The sequence below is a fragment of the Oncorhynchus clarkii genome, unplaced genomic scaffold, assembly GCF_045791955.1.
Source record: "Oncorhynchus clarkii lewisi isolate Uvic-CL-2024 unplaced genomic scaffold, UVic_Ocla_1.0 unplaced_contig_9616_pilon_pilon, whole genome shotgun sequence".
Lineage (NCBI taxonomy): Eukaryota > Metazoa > Chordata > Actinopteri > Salmoniformes > Salmonidae > Oncorhynchus > Oncorhynchus clarkii.
The window spans coordinates 54,197-76,423 of record NW_027258338.1 but is presented as its reverse complement, the minus strand read 5'-3'; the positions used below and the strand labels follow the sequence as shown (position 1 = coordinate 76,423).

The 22,227-nt window shown below is 44.4% G+C and overlaps 2 protein-coding genes across 4 annotated transcripts in view; one reads left to right on the top strand and one right to left on the bottom strand.

Annotated features, from left to right (window-relative positions):
• The first annotated feature begins 1,729 nt into the window (after positions 1-1,729).
• Positions 1,730-7,127, top strand: LOC139396702 (caspase-6-like). 3 transcript variants are annotated; one of them, XM_071143655.1, is made up of 8 exons: positions 1,730-1,836; positions 2,330-2,368; positions 3,072-3,114; positions 3,354-3,495; positions 3,627-3,703; positions 3,826-4,001; positions 4,278-4,428; positions 4,770-7,127. In XM_071143655.1, the coding sequence occupies exons 3-8, from the start codon at positions 3,099-3,101 to the stop codon at positions 5,006-5,008; spliced, it is 801 nt and encodes a 266-aa protein (XP_070999756.1). In that variant the 5' UTR covers positions 1,730-1,836; positions 2,330-2,368; positions 3,072-3,098; the 3' UTR covers positions 5,009-7,127. The 3 variants fall into 3 exon arrangements, with proteins under 3 accessions (XP_070999756.1, XP_070999757.1, XP_070999755.1); XM_071143656.1 differs by having other exon boundaries at positions 3,331-3,495; positions 4,770-6,276; XM_071143654.1 differs by having other exon boundaries at positions 1,760-1,836; positions 2,324-2,368.
• Positions 6,433-22,227, bottom strand: part of LOC139396701 (calcium uniporter protein, mitochondrial-like) — a 29,019-nt gene continuing 13,224 nt past the window's right edge. The window contains exons 2-8 of the mRNA XM_071143653.1: positions 14,503-14,575; positions 14,034-14,204; positions 11,121-11,225; positions 9,540-9,706; positions 9,080-9,283; positions 7,722-7,838; positions 6,433-7,586 (exon numbers count right to left, since the gene is read on the bottom strand). Coding sequence (XP_070999754.1) covers positions 7,509-7,586; positions 7,722-7,838; positions 9,080-9,283; positions 9,540-9,706; positions 11,121-11,225; positions 14,034-14,204; positions 14,503-14,575 — 915 coding nt within the window. The 3' untranslated portion in view covers positions 6,433-7,508. The remainder of the gene's footprint in view (positions 7,587-7,721; positions 7,839-9,079; positions 9,284-9,539; positions 9,707-11,120; positions 11,226-14,033; positions 14,205-14,502; positions 14,576-22,227) is intronic.

Genomic DNA, 22,227 nt, shown 5'->3' with positions numbered 1-22,227 from the left:
ACCCGCCCGCCCGACTAGCATCACCACCCTGGACGGTTCCGACCTAGACTATGTGGACAACTATAAATACCTAGGTGTCTGGCTAGACTGTAAACTCTCCTTCCAGACTCATATTAAACATCTCCAATCCAAAATCAAATCTAGAATCGGCTTTCTATTTTGCAACAAAGCCTCCTTCACTCACGCCGCCAAACTTACCCTAGTAAAACTGACTATCCTACCGATCCTCGACGATGTCATCTACAAAATAGCTTCCAACACTCTACCCAGCAAACTGGATGCAGTCTATCACAGTGACATCAGTTTTGTTACCAAATCACCTTATACCACCCACAACTGCGACCTGTATGCTCTAGTCGGCTGGCCCTTGCTACATATTCGTCACCAGACCCACTGGCTCCAGGTCATCTATAAGTCAATGCTAGGTAAAGCTCCACCTTTTCTCAGTACACTGGTCACGATAACAACACCCACACGTAGCACACGTTCCAGCAGGTATATCTCACTGATCATCCCCAAAGCCAACACCTCATTTGGCCGCCTTTCCTTCCAGTTCTCTGCTGCCGGTGACTGGAACGAATTGCAAAAATGGCTGAAGTTGGAGACTTTTATTTCCCTCACCAACTTTAAACATCAACTATCTGAGCAGCTAACCGGTCACTGCAGCTGTACATAGTCCATCTGTAAATAGCCCACACAATCTACCTACCTCATCCCGATACTGTTTTTATTTTATTTACTTTTCTGCTCTTTTGCACACCAGCATCTCTTCTTGCACATCATCATCTGCTCATTTATCACTCCAGTGTTAATCAGCTAAATTGTAATTATTCGCTCCTATGGCCTATTTAATGCCTGCCTCCTCATGCCGTTTGCACACACTGTATATAGACTTTCTTTTTTCTACTGTGTCATTGACTTGTTTGTGTTATTGGCTTGTTTATTTTTTACTCCATGTGTAACTCTGTGTTGTTGTCTGTGTCACACTGCTTTGCTTTTATCTTGGCCAGGTCGCAGTTGCAAATGAGAACTTGTTCTCAACTCGCCTACCTGGTAAAATAAAGGTGAAATATATATATTTTTTTAAAGTGCACACTTAGCTGACATTTGACGTTCGTTGAGCTTTCCTCCTTCACAGGCATACTGAAAGATGTATTTTGTTTTTACAGTATCCCTCTGCATAATGTCACACCCTGAAACATGTTTTATATTATCCTGAACAAAAATATAAATCGATACCATAAGTCACCTCCAACGTCGTTTTAGAGAATTTGGCATTATGTCCAACCAGCCTCACAACCGCAGACCACGTGTAACCACGCCAACCCAGGACCTCCACATCTGGCTTCTTCACCTACGGGATCGTCTGAGGCCAGCCACCCGGACAAGAGGAATATTTCTGTCTATAATAAAGCCCTTTTGTGGGGAAAAAGTCCGTCTCAGTGGCTTTGCCCCTGCCCAGTCATATAACATCCATAGATCAGGGCCTAATTTATTTATTTTAATTCCCTTATATGAACTGTAACTCAGCAAAATCGTTTAAATTGCTGCATGTCGCGTTTATATTTTTGTTCAGTATATATTTGACTCTGTTATACGGTTCTCAGTGGCTACAATGTGGCATTATACGGAAGTTGTAACGAGCAACGCTTGACTGCCATGCCCAGTTGCCAATTGTATCCAGTTTTTGAGTAGATCCGCCAATCAGCTTAAAGGGGCGGGAAGTGTCATTCTCCATCAGTGTTTGTTAAGCCGATACATTTTACACTTGCGTGTACACATTGAAAGGAGAGTAGACAGCAACCATGTCGTGTCCAGTGAATAAAGACACTAAAGGTAAGAAAAAGTCCTATTTGGAAGTTATAAAATACTATATGTATGTAGTGGTATTAGTAGTCTTGCAGTTTAATGTAATGTTGTGGTCACGGAAATCAAATAAGACAAATATGAAAGAAGAACTCTCAGAAGACATTTCGGAACCTCCCTGGGAAAGGAAACAAAAGAATAATACATCACTTGCTGAATGATGCAATGGATTTCACAATTCCCCCTCCATGTACTTCGCTTATCTCGAATATGTTTATAAGGTGTATGTACCGCATTATGTGTCAGTTTGTACTGTTGTTACAGTAGCCAAGATTGTTGTTCACTGTCAGATGAATCACGTCACTACGCAATTGCCTGGGGACTAAGTTACTGACAGATAAGCACAGACCAGATTTTATATCAGATGTTATGTCAATGTTATCAGTGTACAGACTTGTTTCACAGGTCTGTGAAATCTTACTGTATTGTCTCATGTGGGATTTTTGTCTCTTCCAAGTCACAGGAAGCTTGGAAAAAGACAACAAAACATCCCAGACGACAGGTGAGTATGTACGGCCGATATAAGGTTAGGTAGGTCTAGGTGCCCAATGCTTGTAGAGACATATGCAGATGTACATTTAAAACCAAAACAGAAAGACTGTTTGAGGTACTGTTTTAACGAAACTACCTTATCTCACGAAATGTCATTTTACAAGACTCAAAGTACACGCTAATTATGTAATGGTTAACACAAACCTGTAGTTATTTCTCCGTTTGGCGTTTGCACTGAGCAATCACCTGAATCAAAAGCAGTATACCCTCCTCTTGTTCTCTCATTAATAACCCTTAACACAAGGAACATGAGGAAATGGAACAGCAGAATGTCCCCTTCATGCTTCACCCCACACCTGCAACAGCAGCACAAGTACAGAGCATGTAAGATAGGAGAGCGTTGTCACTTTTTCTACTGGTCTTAACACCTGCAACCAGCCTATTGAAAACCACCAGGACTGGGTGCTTATTGAACAATGGCTGCTTGACCCTGGAGTTGTAGCCGAGGCTAATAATTCACAAACCTGTTTGCTTAACAACAGACCCCCCCCAAATAAATCTGATCCCAAAAGCTTTGGAGACAATTTGCATCGAAACTGCCGAATGTTGAGATATCAGAAAGCTGTAAAACCACGAGGCCTTTGAGAAGTCATAAGATAAATATTCATGCAAGATTGTCCTGTTCAGATCGTATGTTCCTTTCTCTTTATCAGGTCCTAGTGAGAACCTTACAGAAACAGATGGGTATTTCTGCAGGTAACTATTAGTAATGATATTACTCATTACAGTGTTATAAATGACTTGAATGTAATGAGCACCTTGTTGAAATAAGTTCAAGTCTGTTGACAGTTGAAGTGAACAGATAGTTCCTAATTTCTTGTGGTAACAGATAAGAAAGCTACACTTTCTCTTAACAAATGTCTCTCGTTCAGCTACACCCACTATGGCATAACAAGGTATTGGTATTGACAGGGGAGCATGTGTTTTTCCTTCAGCAGTTCCTCCTGCGGAGGAGTACAAGATGAACCACAAGCGGCGAGGCCTGGCTCTCATCTTCAACCAGGAGCACTTCTTCTGGCATCTGAGGATGCCCCCCCGCAACGGGACCAATGCTGACCGCTCCAATCTGGTCAAAAGGTATACATGGCATCAGATAGGACCGTGCTTCATAACTCCCTATAGACCGGTTCAGTCAACTGTAGTGCTGATGGAGTTGTTTAAAATGTTCTTTGCCTAACCATGTTTGACACTTGATTTTTCTGATTCAGATTTGAGGACTTGAACTTTGAAGTGCAGGCCTTTGATAATCTGAAGGTGGAGGAAGTTCTGGATCAAATCAGTCAGGGTAAGCAGCACTTCTAGTCCTTCCATACCACCTCAAATCATCCGCTTAACACAGATACTGTATCAGTCACAGTCGGTATTATACTTCAGAATAAGAAATGATACATGTCTGATACTCTATAGCGGCTGAGGCCAACCATGCTGATGCAGACTGCTTCCTGTGCGTCTTTCTGAGCCACGGAGAGAACGACCACGTCTATGCTTACGACGACAAGATCGCTATCCAGGACATCACTGCCCTGTTCAAAGGAGACAAGTGTAAGAGCCTGGTGGGCAAGCCCAAGATCTTCATACTACAGGTTAGAGGTCAGATGATGAGATGCCTTTTGAATAGATCCATTTGAGATGGAAACCTTTGACATTCAGTACTGTTGACTCATAGACCTAGAGACCATATCTGATGTTTGGGGGCCGGTGAAGGCATATCTTCCTCAGACACACTACTATTATTTGTAAACATTTATCCACGTAACCACAAATATTTACTGCTAAATATATATATATTTTATATATATAACCACCATCATATTGACGTTTTGACTGTTTTTGGTTTCTGATTTGATTGACACCGACAGGCGTGCCGTGGGGACAAGCATGACGATCCAGTGACCCCCATGGACGTGGTGGACAGCGAGGTGAAGACCAACGAGGTGGTGGTGGACGCTGGGGTGGTCTACACCCTCCCTGCTGGCGCTGACTTCATCATGTGTTACTCTGTGGCTGAAGGTGAGGAACACATGGCACAGCTGATAGTCCATTACAGAAAACAAGAAGAAATACTGTAAACCTTGTGGTCGTAAATGAGGATAGATGCATTGATCAGCGATACATGGAGAATAAAGACAAATTCATTATTTGAATTCCTTATCAACAGACTCAGTTACTATTTTGTACCCAACTCCTTCTTACTGTGACTTGTATACAGTTATGCTGTTTAGACAATATCCTAAATAAGTTTCCCTGTGTTTGTGTAATGGTGTTTGATCACTTGATTATCCTTTGCTTCTCATTTGGATTAATGGAATACAGATCTGACTGCCATACTTGTTCCCGGTCTCCCTGTGCAGGCTACTATTCCCACCGCGAGACGATCAACGGCTCCTGGTACATCCAGGACCTGTGTGGGGCCATGCGGAAGTTCGGGGATTCCCTGGAGTTCACGGAGCTCCTGACCCTGGTCAACAGGAAGGTGTCCATGAGGAGCGTCGGGAATTGTAACGACAAGACCGCCATCGGGAAGAAACAGGTCCCCTGCTTCGCGTCCATGCTCACCAGGAAGCTCTACTTCCGACCCAAGAAGCAGTAAGGTTTCCATCCACTGGGCAGCTATTACGTCATTCCTGAATCCTGCTGTAGTTGTTTTGAATGTTTTTTGGGGAGAAAGGTGGTCCTTGACTATAATGTCTGGTGGTTCTTTTTGTTAAACGTTTGTCTACATTATTTCGATGTTTGTCTTGAGAACCATGAAATACACTTCATCAAGCTGTGCATATTCCCTTTATTCTAATCTTATTTCCTATGAAACCAAATGGAGATCATGTCATTGGCTGATGATTGTGTATGCAGTGTTATTTTAACACTCATTCTGTGGTGGCAAACCTGACCTAAAACAGCATGTACTATACTGGTGAAACCTGCTTGGCTGCTCGGCTTCAGGCTTTCCCTGTTGGTGTTGACATAGGTCATGGGATGTACCTGCAGGGCAGGTAAAAGAGTGACATGAGAATGGTAACTGAGCATTAACATTTCAAATGACTTTATTCTCAGTCTGTTTGTGGATAGCTATTTGTTAAGAGGGGATTCTTAGTCAGTAAAGGATTTTGCATCACCAGTCCCTTAAGGCCTTTCTCGAGAGAATACTGGGTCCCTGGGCTTGATTTGTTTACATCAACTATCTGTGTCAAATATACAAAGACATGTACAAATTGTTTGAAGGAGGATGTGGCTCTGGGGTTAAATCCCTACCTTGCATCCAAAAGGTGTGGCTTTGATCCTTATCTCTTGTGCAAGATTGTGCAACTGTCTTTGTCCGACATAGGAAGAAAAGTGCCGATTGGGGTAAAGAGTGGTTGGCTCTGGGGTTGAACGCCTTCCTTGCAACCAAGAGGATGTGGGTTCATACCATATCAATACCGTCCAGCACGGTGTTTCTTCCGACACATTGGTGCGGCTGGCTTCCGGGTTGGAGGCGCGCTGTGTGAAGAAGCAGTGCGGCTTGGTTGGGTTGTGTTTCGGAGGACGCATGGCTTTCGACCTTCATCTCTCCCAAACCTGTACGGGAGTTGTAGCGATGAGACAAGATAGTAATTAGTAACAATTGGACACCACGATATTAGGGAGAAAAGGGGGTAAAAAATAAATAATAATATGTTGCCTTGTTCTGTCAAAAAGGGAATGTGTTATTTCTGTTTGTACTTGGATGTGCTTAGCCTTTACAACTCAAATGTAGTTTTACATATTTTGAAAGTGGCAGGCTTGAACAAACAATTCCAATGTGGAAAGTACCTCAGGGAGTCAAGTGTCTAGTGTTTCAAAGACGTTAAGTAAACACTGCAGGTTTGGTCACATGACCTAAGGTACTACTCTGACTCAGGAAAATCAGTCCTATACATTGTTTACTGCCACTATGGTGCCTTTGTTTGGTCATTCAAATCAATGGCCTTTTAATTAACTATAAAAAATAACAGCTTTTTACCATTGTTCTTTGTTATTGAGGGTATTTGACAACTGTTTTCAACTTAAGATAAGATCACTTTATTGGTCAATTACACCCCCCCACATCCCATCTGGGCTGGGATTGGAAACCCTCTGGTTGCTGGCTCGCATCTCTAACCACTTGGCTACCTGTCGCTCCAATACTGAACAACTTTAACAGTACCAATCTTTTTAAATACCATTTTTGTACACCACATGACTACAGGCATATTCTTCAGCCAGAAAATATGCGCAAGTGTGCATTATGTAACTCAGATAAGACAACTCAGGGTACCAATCAACCGACCATCTCATGTTTAAAAAATAAATAATTGTTAGTCACCTGGGAGATATTTACTAAAGCAATGACAATGCATGAGGTATTACTCATTTGTATGTGAACCTGAGTGCTGGACACCAATTCATGTTTCTGTTTCTGAAGTGTTCAAGAAAATGAGGACCATTTTAGTCTCCATGGGTGAATATAAGGAACCACTGCTAGGTAAGAGTAATGTACTTTTCTTGTTTTGTGGTCCACCAGGGAAATGTATCTCTGACCTTTTGGGAGATTGGGTTTGCACTAATAGCATTTGGAGAGGTGCGTGGGGCTCCTATTGAGTTAGAATCTCTCATTTATAAAATGACAGTTGTAAAACTGTTGAAATATGTTTGGGGTTTTGATGATTGAAACAAAAGTCTGAATTGAGGTGCAATAAAATATTGAAATGTAATTTGTGTTCAGTCTCAGTTCCTCTTAATATCTTTGTAAACGTTCAGAATGGATCATCTCATTATATACACACATCATCACTATTCATAACTTTGCTCTTCTATAGAAATGACACTAGCTACTATATTGATTTACGGCAATGGCCAGGAATGCAGAGAAAATATGGTTAGTATTCAGGAAGATGCTTTCTCATATGATATTTATTACTATACTTCTATTACCACAAATGACTTCCAACATTGTAAACGGTGTAAACCAAAACTCTAAAATGATCTGCAGGGTTAGTAAGAAAAATGCATTGTTATCAAAATAAATGGGAAGAAATGCTGCTGCTCAGTAGTCCTTCAGTTTGACGGCGTGTGTGTGTGTGTGGTGCTGCTCTTCATGGCTGGCTCTGGATCTGTTCTACAGGGAGCTGAAGTTGGGTTGGATTCCTTAGACGTCTCAAATCTTCTTCCACCTAAGGATGACACACACACACACACACACACGATCAGCAGAAGCCCCTTTATAGACTGAATACATCAGTGGAAAGTCCAATAAGCAGTGAGCAGAAATTCTGAAGTGCCTTGTATAAGTAAGTATAGCAACATACCGAAGCCAACTCCTCTCTCAGCTCATTGTACTTCTGCACGTTGAAGCGCTCCTTCTTGGCACCCTTGTGGAAGTAATACAGGAACTGCCTGTCTTTGGCATCTGGATACACATAATCCTACAGAGGACAACAACCATGATCCATCTGGATAGACATAATCCTACAGAGGACAACAACCATGATCCATCTGGATAGACATAATCCTACAGAGGACAACAACCATGATCCATCTGGATAGACGTAATCCTACAGAGGACAACAACCATGATCCATCTGGATAGACATAATCCTACAGAGGACAACAACCATGATCCATCTGGATAGACATAATCCTACAGAGGACAACAACCATGATCCATCTGGATAGACGTAATCCTACAGAGGACAACAACCATGATCCATCTGGATAGACATAATCCTACAGAGGACAACAACCATGATCCATCTGGATAGACATAATCCTACAGAGGACAACAACCATGATCCATCTGGATAGACATAATCCTACAGAGGACAACAACCATGATCCATCTGGATAGACATAATCCTACAGAGGACAACAACCATGATCCATCTGGATAGACATAATCCTACAGAGGACAACAACCATGATCCATCTGGTGCAGACTAACTTATGTGTATCACTTCTGCTCATAGTTATCTGGGTTTAAATTCTAACTTGGGATAACTGTGTGAACCTCTGTGTAAATTATGCACGGATGTCATTAGGAGATATGATCAGAATACAGGTGATGCACCTCGAAGCGTAACAGAGGAATGTTGGTTTGTATCAGCCTCCTTGTTGTGGCATGGATGTACACAGTTCGTACTGTACTTTTAGAAGATACTTACAAAAGTCTTATAAAATCATTTAGACGCAGGACACAGGTGCTGTGGGACCAACTGGAAGGTTTACCGGTCAGACCATGTCGTGCTTCTTCTATACAGTGCATGCTATACACATTGCAGCCACAGGAGGGCAGACATACGTGGAGATTTCTCTGTTACACTTCTAAGTGCTTATCACCTGTGTTTTGATTTCATCTACCATTGATGTCAATGCAGAGGTTTGTAGAAGTTTGACTGCACACAGTTATCTAAAGTTAGAACTCAACCCTGATAATTACTGCCTTCATACTGTACAGCGTATGGCAATGAAGGTCACATATGAGAACTTGACTACTCCAAGTTGTTGTAAGGAGACCAGGTGTGACTGAAATGAAAATGAAAGCCTTTTGTTCAAGTGCCCTGTAGTGACAGTACTTTTTGTGCACACAAGGGGGAGACACTGTCTTGACTACTTGTATTGAGACCGTGCTGGACATGGGTCTTCCTGTCCTTCCAGTCCTGTACTGTACCTGCTTGGTGAGGACATAGTAGGAGAAGACTCCGATGCTGGTGCAGTAGGTGAGGAAGTAGGTGACGGGCTCCATGACATCCCAGGAGTACACCCACCAGGTGAGCCAGGCCAAGGCCCCGCCCTGCACAGACAGCAGGGCCACACCTGTCCACAGAGTCCTGGAGGAGTGGAACTCTGCACTGCGCGCCAGCTGTGCCTTCACCTGTACAGGGAACGCACAGGAGACAGAGGTTACTAGTGATAGCTAAAACAAACTCTCACACTATCTTATCTTTGAAGGTTTACCGCGACAGCTTTATGGTTGTCGACCAAAGGGATAGGTAGTAGGAGTTACACAGAGATGAGAGAGATGAGACAAGAGACGCAAGAGAGAGAAAAAAAGAGAGGAGATACTGACAGACAGAAGGAAAGAGAAAGAACAAGAGAGAAACGGAGTCAGAAGTACACCCCTCCGGTACCTGTTCCAGAGGTGAGAGGTCCTGTTTGAGTCCATCCAGTCTCTCCAACAGCTGCCTCTCCTTCAGCAGGTGGTGGTCAGGCAGGTGGAGGGCCGTGTGGAGCAGCTGCACCATGTGCTTCATGTCCTCCACATCCACCACATGCTCACTGGACACACTGGACGCCTCTGGACACACAACATGGGTGGAATTCATTACAACACAGTCACTCTGGGAACTCATGGCAAAATGATTATTATTACACTGGGAACATGCATCACTATTCCACCAATTCCACCCCAGACTGGAGGTTGATAATGACGATGAGGAGGAGGATGAGGATCCTGCTGATACTCAAGTGACTAATGATGTTTCTTTTTAGAATTACTGATAAAGATCAATTGATATCTCATCCTCATCCTCTGTAGCTGTGTGATCGGTGGTCCTCTGTAGCTGTGTGATCTGTGGTCCTCTGTAGCTGTGTGATCTGTGGTCCTCTGTAGCTGTGTGATCTGTGGTCCTCTGTAGCTGTGTGATCTGTGGTCCTCTGTAGCTGTGTGATCTGTGGTCCTCTGTAGCTGTGTGATCTGTGGTCCTCTGTAGATGTGTGATCTGTGGTCCTCTGTAGATGTGTGATCTGTGGTCCTCTGTAGCTGTGTGATCTGTGGTCCTCTGTAGATGTGTGATCTGTGGTCCTCTGTAGCTGTGTGATCTGTGGTCCTCTGTAGCTGTGTGATCTGTGGTCCTCTGTAGCTGTGTGATCTGTGGTCCTCTGTAGATGTGTGATCTGTGGTCCTCTGTAGATGTGTGATCTGTGGTCCTCTGTAGCTGTGGTCCTCTGTAGCTGTGTGATCTGTGGTCCTCTGTAGATGTGTGATCTGTGGTCCTCTGTAGATGTGTGATCTGTGGTCCTCTGTAGCTGTGGTCCTCTGTAGCTGTGTGATCTGTGGTCCTCTGTAGCTGTGTGATCTGTGGTCCTCTGTAGATGTGTGATCTGTGGTCCTCTGTAGCTGTGTGATCTGTGGTCCTCTTGTAGCTGTGTGACTGTGGTCCTCTTGTAGCTGTGTGATCTGTGGTCCTCTGTAGATGTGTGATCTGTGGTCCTCTGTAGATGTGTGACTGTGGTCCTCTTGTAGCTGTGTGATCTGTGGTCCTCTGTAGATGTGTGATCTGTGGTCCTCTGTAGATGTGTGATCTGTGGTCCTCTGTAGCTGTGTGATCTGTGGTCCTCTTGTAGCTGTGTGACTGTGGTCCTCTGTAGATGTGTGACTGTGGTCCTCTTGTAGATGTGTGACTGTGGTCCTCTGTAGATGTGTGACTGTGGTCCTCTTGTAGCTGTGTGACTGTGGTCCTCTGTAGCTGTGTGACTGTGGTCCTCTGTAGCTGTGTGACTGTGGTCCTCCGTAGCTCAGTTGGTAGAGCATGTTGCTTGCTACGCCAGGATAGTGGGTTCGATTCCCGGGACCAACCATATTTAAAATATAAACATGCACAACTAAGTCGTTTCAGAATAAAGCGGCTGCCAAATGGCATTTATTATTATGTCATCATCATCTCTTAAACTGTTTAAACTACCTATGTTTTGGGAAAGAGTTGCTTCACCTCTTTCAGGGGACTGGATGTTGTATACAGCATCATTGATGAGGAGCTGGAAGTCTTTGTCCAGGAGACTGTCTATAGAGGTGCTGTTAGCTACCCGTGCACCATCTGTAGGAGACAGGAGGATAACAGATGGATATAGTGTCTACAGGGGTGATGTCTACGGGGGTGGTGTCTACAGGGGTGGTGTTAGCTACCCGTACACCATCTGTAGGAGACAGGAGGATAACAGATGGATATAGTGTCTACAGGGGTGATGTCTACAGGGGTGGTGTCTACAGGGGTGGTGTTAGCTACCCGTGCACCATCTGTAGGAGACAGGAGGATAACAGATGGATATAGTGTCTACAGGGGTGGTGTCTACAGGGGTGGTGTTAGCTACCCGTGCACCATCTGTAGGAGACAGGAGGATAACAGATGGATATAGTGTCTACAGGGGTGGTGTCTACAGGGGTGGTGTCTACAGGGGTGGTGTTAGCTACCCGTGCACCATCTGTAGGAGACAGGAGGATAACAGATGGATATAGTGTCTACAGGGGTGGTGTCTACAGGGGTGGTGTCTACAGGGGTGGTGTTAGCTACCCGTACACCATCTGTAGGAGACAGGAGGATAACAGATGGATATAGTGTCTACAGGGGTGATGTCTACAGGGGTGGTGTCTACAGGGGTGGTGTTAGCTACCCGTGCACCATCTGTAGGAGACAGGAGGATAACAGATGGATATAGTGTCTACAGGGGTGGTGTCTACAGGGGTGGTGTCTACAGGGGTGGTGTTAGCTACCCGTGCACCATCTGTAGGAGACAGGAGGATAACAGATGGATATAGTGTCTACAGGGGTGATGTCTACAGGGGTGGTGTCTACAGGGGTGGTGTTAGCTACCCGTGCACCATCTGTAGGAGACAGGAGGATAACAGATGGATATAGTGTCTACAGGGGTGATGTCTACAGGGGTGGTGTCTACAGGGGTGGTGTTAGCTACCCGTACACCATCTGTAGGAGACAGGAGGATAACAGATGGATATAGTGTCTACAGGGGTGATGTCTACAGGGGTGGTGTTAGCTACCCGTACACCATCTGTAGGAGACAGGAGGATAACAGATGGATATAGTGTCTACAGGGGTGGTGTCTACAGGGGTGGTGTTAGCTACCCGTGCACCATCTGTAGGAGACAGGAGGATAACAGATGGATATAGTGTCTACAGGGGTGGTGTCTACAGGGGTGGTGTCTACAGGGGTGGTGTTAGCTACCCGTGCACCATCTGTAGGAGACAGGAGGATAACAGATGGATATAGTGTCTACAGGGGTGGTGTCTACAGGGGTGGTGTTAGCTACCCGTGCACCATCTGTAGGAGACAGGAGGATAACAGATGGATATAGTGTCTACAGGGGTGGTGTCTACAGGGGTGGTGTTAGCTACCCGTGCACCATCTGTAGGAGACAGGAGGATAACAGATGGATATAGTGTCTACAGGGGTGGTGTCTACAGGGGTGGTGTCTACAGGGGTGGTGTTAGCTACCCGTACACCATCTGTAGGAGACAGGAGGATAACAGATGGATATAGTGTCTACAGGGGTGATGTCTACAGGGGTGGTGTTAGCTACCCGTACACCATCTGTAGGAGACAGGAGGATAACAGATGGATATAGTGTCTACAGGGGTGATGTCTACAGGGGTGGTGTTAGCTACCCGGGCACCATCTGTAGGAGACAGGAGGATAACAGATGGATATAGTGTCTACAGGGGTGGTGTCTACAGGGGTGGTGTTAGCTACCCGTACACCATCTGTAGGAGACAGGAGGATAACAGATGGATATAGTGTCTACAGGGGTGGTGTCTACAGGGGTGGTGTCTACAGGGGTGGTGTTAGCTACCCGTGCACCATCTGTAGGAGACAGGAGGATAACAGATGGATATAGTGTCTACAGGGGTGGTGTCTACAGGGGTGGTGTTAGCTACCCGTGCACCATCTGTAGGAGACAGGAGAATAACAGATGGATATAGTGTCTACAGGGGTGGTGTCTACAGGGGTGGTGTCTACAGGGGTGGTGTTAGCTACCCGTGCACCATCTGTAGGAGGCAGGAGGATAACAGATGGATATAGTGTCTACAGGGGTGGTGTCTACAGGGGTGGTGTCTACAGGGGTGGTGTTAGCTACCCGTGCACCATCTGTAGGAGACAGGAGGATAACAGATGGATATAGTGTCTACAGGGGTGGTGTCTACAGGGGTGGTGTTAGCTACCCGTGCACCATCTGTAGGAGACAGGAGAATAACAGATGGATATAGTGTCTACAGGGGTGGTGTCTACAGGGGTGGTGTCTACAGGGGTGGTGTTAGCTACCCGTACACCATCTGTAGGAGACAGGAGGATAACAGATGGATATAGTGTCTACAGGGGTGGTGTCTACAGGGGTGGTGTCTACAGGGGTGATGTTAGCTACCCGTGCACCATCTGTAGGAGACAGGAGGATAACAGATGGATATAGTGTCTACAGGGGTGGTGTCTACAGGGGTGATGTCTACAGGGGTGGTGTTAGCTACCCGTGCACCATCTGTAGGAGACAGGAGGATAACAGATGGATATAGTGTCTACAGGGGTGGTGTCTACAGGGGTGGTGTTAGCTACCCGTGCACCATCTGTAGGAGACAGGAGGATAACATATGGATATAGTGTCTGTGTACACGACAGACAGTAGCCCATATTCATAAAGTATCTCAGAGTAGGTGTGCTGATCTAGGATCAGTTCTGCCCTGTCCATTAAATCATATTCATTATTATCTAAAAGGCTGAACTGCTCCTAGATAGGCACTCATACTCTGAAATGCTTTATGAATACGGGCAAATGTTTGCATTTGAGTGTGTGTACACAACATTTGTGTGTGTACAACATATTTGTGTGTGTGTCCTACCTTTGGTGAGCACAGAGGCAGAGGTGACTCCTGGGTCTTCTCTCTGCAGGTCGTGGATCAGGTCTCCTACAGTCATTAACATGGGCCTGAGGAAGAACAGACAGCTCTCCTGCCTGGAGGGTAGCGGCACAGCCAGCACCGGTCGTCCATGTTTATACTGCAACACCACATCTAGACCGCAGACAGAGAACAACACCGGGTAAAATGGGCAGTTTAATGGCCTTGTGTTTAAAGTACAATGCAGCTCATTCTCACCGTTTTAAGTAACTGAGCTCATTGCATACAACAATATATGGATTGTCTCTGAGTTTATTAATAGTGATATGAACAGTCTACCAAAGATGACAATTCTAAAGCCTTTCATCATCGGCTGGCACTTTAGAATAAAGAACTGCACTGTGTGTAAAGTCAAGGCAGCCAGGGTAATACATTAATTGTAGAAAGGTTTACTGTAATGCCAGTATCATACCACTAGAGGATGCTACAGTACTGCAGAAGACCACTTGGGGAGGACATCTCCACTGTGGCTGTCTGGGATGGATCTGAAATGAGAGAGAACACAATACAGAAGGGATTTATTTGACCTTTATTTTAAACAGGGAGTCCCATTCAGACCAAGGTCTCTTTCAGAAGGAACCATTCGTACACAATTTACAAAATACAGATACTGTACATTTAAGAAACACAAATAACATTAAATCAGCAAATAGGTCTCCAATCAACATTATGAACAGCCCGAGAGGCACCAGAACATACTGTTACAAGGAACGCTGTAGATTTTTCCATACATGGGCGGCTTAGTGGCTTATCAGCTCAATATCATCAGTGTCAACAGAAGCCCTCCCTTGGCAAACGATCATGCTGCTAAAGACAGAAAGACAAACATTTGAAGTTCTACATGAATAAAATGAGTCGGAAAATGACCAGCTTCTATTCTACGTGACATCTTTGTTTTGCCAGGAAATGTCTTGATTATCATTTTAAATGTAGCCATTCATTGCAAAAGTCATTATTACTGAGATACTGTGTGATGTAAACATTGAGATAAGGACATATTTCCAGAATCTAATTTCCAAGAAACTGCACCATCATCATTATATTACCGCAGCCTATCTTGCTACACCCCCCCCCCCCCATGAACCACAGAATAGCCTACAGCCAACAGATTTGTTTTTCTGACTACACCATGTCAAAGTTTCTGCTGACGCAACATTTCTCCATTTGATTTCAATACCTTCATGGCCTGGATGGAAGATGGAAAACCGTTCCGTGTTAATATTCACAATCATATCCCTCCCAACATCACTATCCAATCTCACTGAGGTAAGGGTAAAAGGCTGGCTCTCACCAATCTCCACAGAGACGTAGCCTGGCTAAACCAGACTGAATGCTGATGCTTGAATAGCTGAAAATAGACAGAAAATGGTGCTGAAAGCCTCCAGGTTTCCATATCAACATCCCCACTACAGATTCATCCCCTTCTAGATCCCATGCTGAGTAATACAATGTTTTAGAGTATTAGGTTTAATGGTTGGGAATATGTTGCTGGCACTGCAGCTGGAAGTAATGAAAGGTGCTGGTAAGATACGAACGTAGAGTAATAGCTGAGAAAATGTGTGTGTGTGTGTGTATATATATATATATATCATATGTATGTATGTGTGTGTATATATATATATATATATATATATATATATATATATATATATATATATATATATATATCATATGTATGTGTGTGTGCGCACGCACCTGTGTGTGTAAAGAGATTTTGTATAGTGCTACAATTATACCAACACAACTCCCAATAAGTATTGTGATGCCTTAGGCATGCATTCTGCCACTATTAAACACTTGGTCGTGTTAAATGTGAGAAATTAATAAGGGTTTTAGGTCATAACTGTTGAATTAATGATGTGCTTGCTACAGAACAATACCCCCATCCACACCATTAAAATGGAAATGACTCCACCCGGTAAGAAGAGGACTTGGAGGGTTTGCCAACGATGCCTAATGAACACTACAGCACCTTCTGGGCAGCAAAACCAAGTTGGTCCCCTTGTATTGGAAGCTTGTAAAGCGTGTGGCAGTCAAAGACACCACACAAAGGAGAGGACAGTATGGTCAGAGGGGTGGGAGCAGTGGCGACCCGTTTTTAGAGCCCCACCTGTTTTGAGACCCACATTTTAGGGGGGGGGGGGGGGGGGGTACTTGCCATTAATACATGTTCCATAACAGTTTGCAAACAATGTAAATATATATATATCATTGAGTTAATAAAGTCTCCATACAAACATGGTCTCTTTTTTGTTTTCTTGAGTAATGCAGCTCCACAATGCAGGTATTTTAGCCTTGCTCAGCGCTTTCTGTGGTGGTGGGGCGAGCCAGCAGAAAATATGGAGCGTTGCGCCGTGATTGGCTCAGTGTTCTGTCACTCATGGGGTCCCTACGTCACCACCAAGTCAAAGGGTAGAGCTGAAAATTCTAGCCCCTTGGGTGCTGCCATAGAGTTACATTAGAAGTGCCCATCCAGGAAGGCTCAAGGTCATTGGCTACAGATAAAATGACATCAAATAATTTTATATGTACAGTAGCTTTGATTGGACTGATCATGTCAACATCATACTTAGCTAAGTCTTAGCTAGCAGTAATCATCATGAATCAAGCCATTCCTTTTAAGATGTTGGGACAGCTTTATTTAGGCCCTAACAGTTTGTGGGCACTGTTGGCCACCGTTAGATTATAGTGTAATTAATGTATTGTTCAGTGTTGTGAAGTGACTTTGCTGGGAGCATCCCACTTTTCATTTGTTTGCCCCACCAAGACTTACATGCTAAAATCGCCACTGGATGGGAGATCTATAGACTTACACATCAGTAGTTAAGGTTAAGAGTAAGAAGGCAGGAAAAACTGACAAGAGATGAGAGACATCCATGCCTTGAGTAGGGCAGGCTCCAGCAATAAGCAGTGTAGGTTCCTTTCTAAATGTAACGCGCTATAGTTACTAGCGCCCGGGAAGATACCAATATCGCAGAGGTCCTTCAAAAACCTACTGTATGTAAAATAGTGTGTGCTATTGCTTGGTGGAAAATAAATACATGTGACTCTGGATGACAACATAATGTTTGTTTCCAGCATTAGGGCTCTTTTCCTAAAGACGTTAAATCCGCGTTGTGTTCGGTTTCCTTGCCGTGATACTTACGAGTATCGCGATACTGGTATAGTCCCGGCCCTACTAGTTAACTGTCCAAAATTGTAATCAGTAATGTAATCCAATTCAATAATTGGATTCATAATCAATGGTTTCAGGAGAAACTCTACTGGCTGTTAGTTGAAACTCATTATCTTGCGTCTAGGGATGGACATGTGTAATTTTGTACTTGAACGGACGAGCTAGCAATTTTATAACTAATTTCCTGCAATTCTACACATTCTGCCATACGGTGGAAGCAAATGCTTGCCGTTTTTAATATGACAACTGATGATCAAACGGGCTCCGCCCTGGTCGGTAATTCCACCTTGCTTACTACAAGTTTAGATAGCTGGCCACTAGACTAATTTACCAATCTTTAAAAAATACAGCTGATATGGGCTAAAAGAGTGACAGCTGATGCACATCCAAATTTCGAAATGCACCTTGTGTATTCTATTATTCTAACTGTCAACAGTAAGTTGAGACCCCGACTGAGTTCCAAAATGTAAAAAGGTAGATAGATATAAAATGGGCTGCCAGTTGCCCATCCCTATCCCTGGCCTGAGCTATAAACCCCCTAAACATAGTTCCACACTGAAAATATGCTAAAACTGTTTGATAAAGACAAAGAGCATATTTTGTTCAGCATCATTATTTATTTAACCCTTATTTTACCAGGTCAGTTGACTGAGAACACATTCTCATTTACAGCAACAATCTGGGGAATAGTTACAGGGAAGATGAAGGGAGATGAATGAGCCAATTGTAAACTTGGGATGATTAGGTGACAGTGAAGGTATGAAGGCCAGATTGGGAATTTAGCCAGGACACCAGGGTTAACACCCCTACTCTTACGATAAGTGACATGGGATCTTTAGTGACCACAGAGACTCAGGACACCTGTTTAACGTCCCATTCCAAAAAAACTGCCTCCTACACCGGGTAAGCGTATACCTACTTTACAAACAGATGTCGTGGCTGTAACTCATCCCCATGCAGTGTTCAGAGTGGAATTGTTCATCCATTTTGAACATCCCAAAGAAGCAGGCAGAATAAACTAAATCAAACATCTGTACATGGAAAAGACAGATTTCAACTCGCCAAATTGAGCCCCGTTTTACATGATCACTGAGAATAACTGTACCAGGCACGAGATGTGTATCATTCATACTGGCAACTCCTTTTATTTGGAAAAATATTCTGTTCCATTTTATTCTGTTGTATTACATGTCTTTTTTTTACTATAAAATAGTTGTGTCTTGACTGTGGTAGGGCTCAAGAAATAAGAGCATCTTGTCTGCTACATTAACAAAACAAGGCTATGCCATTGCACAGCCATAGGCGTCTACAAGCAAGCTCCACTGCGTTCCAAGCCACTGTGTTCCAGGCCACTGTGTTCCACGATATACTATAACCAGTTGATATTACAGATTATGTTCCAGGATATAATATAACCAGTTGATAGTACAGACTGTGTTCTATGATATAATATAACCAGTTGATAGTACAGATTCAATAAATGAATCTTAAATAGCACTTGTTTTTTTTAAATGACTGAATATACAGTATATGGTCCAATTTAGCAATTAGGATTTGTTATCTGTAATGGTTATGATAAATTAGACTCTATTGTGATCTGTTGGAATATATGTAAATGTACACATCATTTACTCCAGTGTGGGCATTGTGTTCTAAAAATACTGAAACGGTCAGATTGTGCATTCAGTCAAGCACTAGTGGCCACAGCCGCAATTCAGGGGCAAAATATTCCCTCCCTTTTATCGTTCTCATTTGTGAAATGCTTTTTGTGGTGACGGGGACTGGAGAGGCATTTGAGCACTGTGAAGTTTGTTTGTGTGTTAGTGTGTGCGCGCGTGTGTGACTGTGGTGTGTGTGTGTGCGCGCATTTGTTTGTCTACATTTGTGTGTATGCACGTGTGCGTTTGTCTGTTGTGTGTGTGTTTTATACATATGAAAAGTGCATGGCTAAGGAGCCGAGCGTCAAACTCAGAGGCCGAGGTCATTTATCTCTGGGGTGAAGACGCGCTGTGCATAGGGATGTACCGCTGACGACAGCGGATTCAACACCTGGAAATCTGTAAGCAGTCAGTTTCAATGCCATGCTGCACCGTTCCCATCATACAACACATAAAATGGGAGATGACTGTCATGGTGGAACAGGAACACACTCAGCGCTATAGAATTAATACCGTAATACAGTATTCCCTTCATATATCAATGGAGTGACAGAACGTATTGGCCTTCATTAAGAGCTATAGAATTAATACCGTAATACAGTATTCCCTTCATATATCAATGGGGTGACAGAACGTATTGGCCTTCATTAAGAGCTACAGAATGAATAATCCTGCAGGTTTCTTACTTCCCAGCCAAGCACCTGGGGGTTTAGATGAGCCACTCATTTAGCCCTCAGCGAGACACGGGCCGAATCAAGTGCAATTCAAACAAGAGGGACGACTCCATCAGCATCACCAGCGATGTTCAATTAGACGTGCACTCTTCCACCACATCTTGCCGCCTGTGAAATAAAAACACAAATCCCCACCCTCTCTCCCCTGCCTCCCTCATCCAATCAATATGCACGGTGTTGAGGTAACTGCTGCAGCCACAACGCCCTGGCCCTTCGGTGACATTCACACATTGTGTGACTCCTTCAAGGAACAGAGGCTAGTAGCTACAGCTGATCTCTCATTTCTTATCTCCAAATGTAATATTCCATATCTCAAAACAATAGACTGCATGATGGAACAGATTCCACCCCAGAGGAACTATATTCACTTTGAGTGGTTTGTTCTCAGAGTCAGACACAGCACAGTGGCATCATGATAAACTGTCCTTTCCTCCTTCACTTGTATAGTCAGCCAGGAGTTCAAAGTGATATACTCTGTTTCACCACTAACAGTTTGGAGTCCAGGCCAGAACGTAAGTTGGTTTTCAGAGGGTCAGTACAGCAGCAGCTTGGTGATAAACTGTCCTTTCCTCCTGAGTAAGGTGCAGCAGCCATAGCCAGTAGTGTTCATCAGGGGACATCATGGTGATTGATTGGTGACAGTCACAGGCTGGCTAATTTCACCAGTGGCTGGCCGGCAGGCAGGCAGGCAGGCAGGCAGGCAGGCAGGCAGGCAGGCAGGCAGGCAGGCAGGCAGGCAGGCAGGCAGGCAGGCAGGCAGGCAGGCAGGCAGGCAGGCAGGCAGGCAGGCAGGCAGGCAGGCAGGCAGGACCAGACCCAGTTATTATGGCTCCTGTCACAGGCTGAGCTATGGCCCCTCGTGGGGGCCCTGTTTCAGTTCCCACCACCCACTATACCACAACCCAGGGTTCTAACACCATCTCATGCTGAATGGTCCCTTTGCCACTTTTCCCCAATAGGCATTCCTGTAGATCTGAACGTCTCTGATTGGTGCAAGCAACATACCAACCTATCAGAAGGAATGGTTGAGCAATTGCATTTGGCTTAAACCTATCAAATCCTATCTACAGTAGTGTCTAAGAACTAGGGGCCTGGTGTTTGAGTTGGAATTCAGCACCAACAGACCAATAGTGTGGCCAGTCTGGGTCCACCTCACACCTACCCAGCTCTGACAAATCATTTAGAAGAGTGTCTAGGTGGTACAGTACAAGGGGCTATGGGGCGATCTGTACTGGAATTTAGCACCAACCAACTGACTGACCAGAAGAGGAGGAGTTATCCTTTTGGGTGCAGCTGGACACGGCCCAGGAAACAAAGACTATCTGGCAGCAGGTAGCCTAGCGGTTAGAGCGTTGCTGGTTCTAGGGCTAAACCCATTTAGTCGACTGGCCGATTGTTTGGTCGATAGTAGAGCAGTAACAACAAAAACATGACTGGCGCCTGTCTGACTGATCCATTGTGGAGCCCGTGGGGAAGGCAATCCATCACTAAGACATGTGCTACTGAAATTCTAGATGGTAATATTAACAACAATTGTGCAATAAAAATAATATAATTTAATAAATGCGCTTTCTCCCCCGTTAGACAGGGGTTGCTGTTCACGGTTCAGAGTGCACTGTTTAATTGCCGCCTTTTCCTAGACCATGTTGCTATGTGCATAATAGAAAAGGTTGTCTCAAACTGTGAGCACAAAATGTGTTCACTTCTCTGTTAGTGAGCATTTCTCCTTTTCCAAGATAATCCATCCACCTGACAGGTGTGGCACATCAAGAAGCTGATTAAGCAGCACCTTATGCGGGGATAATGTGCAGTTTTGTCACAACACAATGCCACAGATGTCTCAAGTTGAGGTTCAGCACAGCAGCAATTGGCATGCTGATGTCTACTAGAGTCGTTGCCAGATCATTTAATGTTAATTTCTCTACCATAAGCCACCTCCAATGTCATTTTAGAGAATTTGGCAGTACGTCCAACTGGTCTCACAACCACAGACTACGTGTGATTTTTTTATTGTATATTGTTTTAACCTTTAACCTTAACCTCTAGGTCAGTTAAGAAAAAAATCTTATTTACAATGACAGCCTACCCCTGCCAAACCCGGATGATACTGGCCTCTGGATATTGGCCTCTTGCACTGAGATGCAGTACCTTACACCGCTGTGCCACTTGGGAGGGCGTCGTGTGGGCGAGTGGTTTGCTGATGTCAACGTAGTGAGGCAGTGGTGGCGATGGGGTTATGGTATGGGCAGGGATAAGCACTTTTTTTTTTGTTGAATTTTTACCCCTTTTTCTCCCCAATTTCGTGGTATCCAATTGTTGTAGTAGCTACTATCTTGTCTCATCGCTACAACTCCCGTACGGGCTCGGGAGAGACGAAGGTTGAAAGTCATGCGTCCACCGATACACAACCCAACCAAGCCGCACTGCTTCTTAACACAGCACGCATCCAACCCGGAAGCCAGCCGCACCAATGCGCCGGAGGAAACACCGTGCACCTGGCCACCTTGGTTAGCGCACCCAGCCCGCCACAGGAGTCGCTGGTGCGCGATGAGACAAGGACACCCCTACTG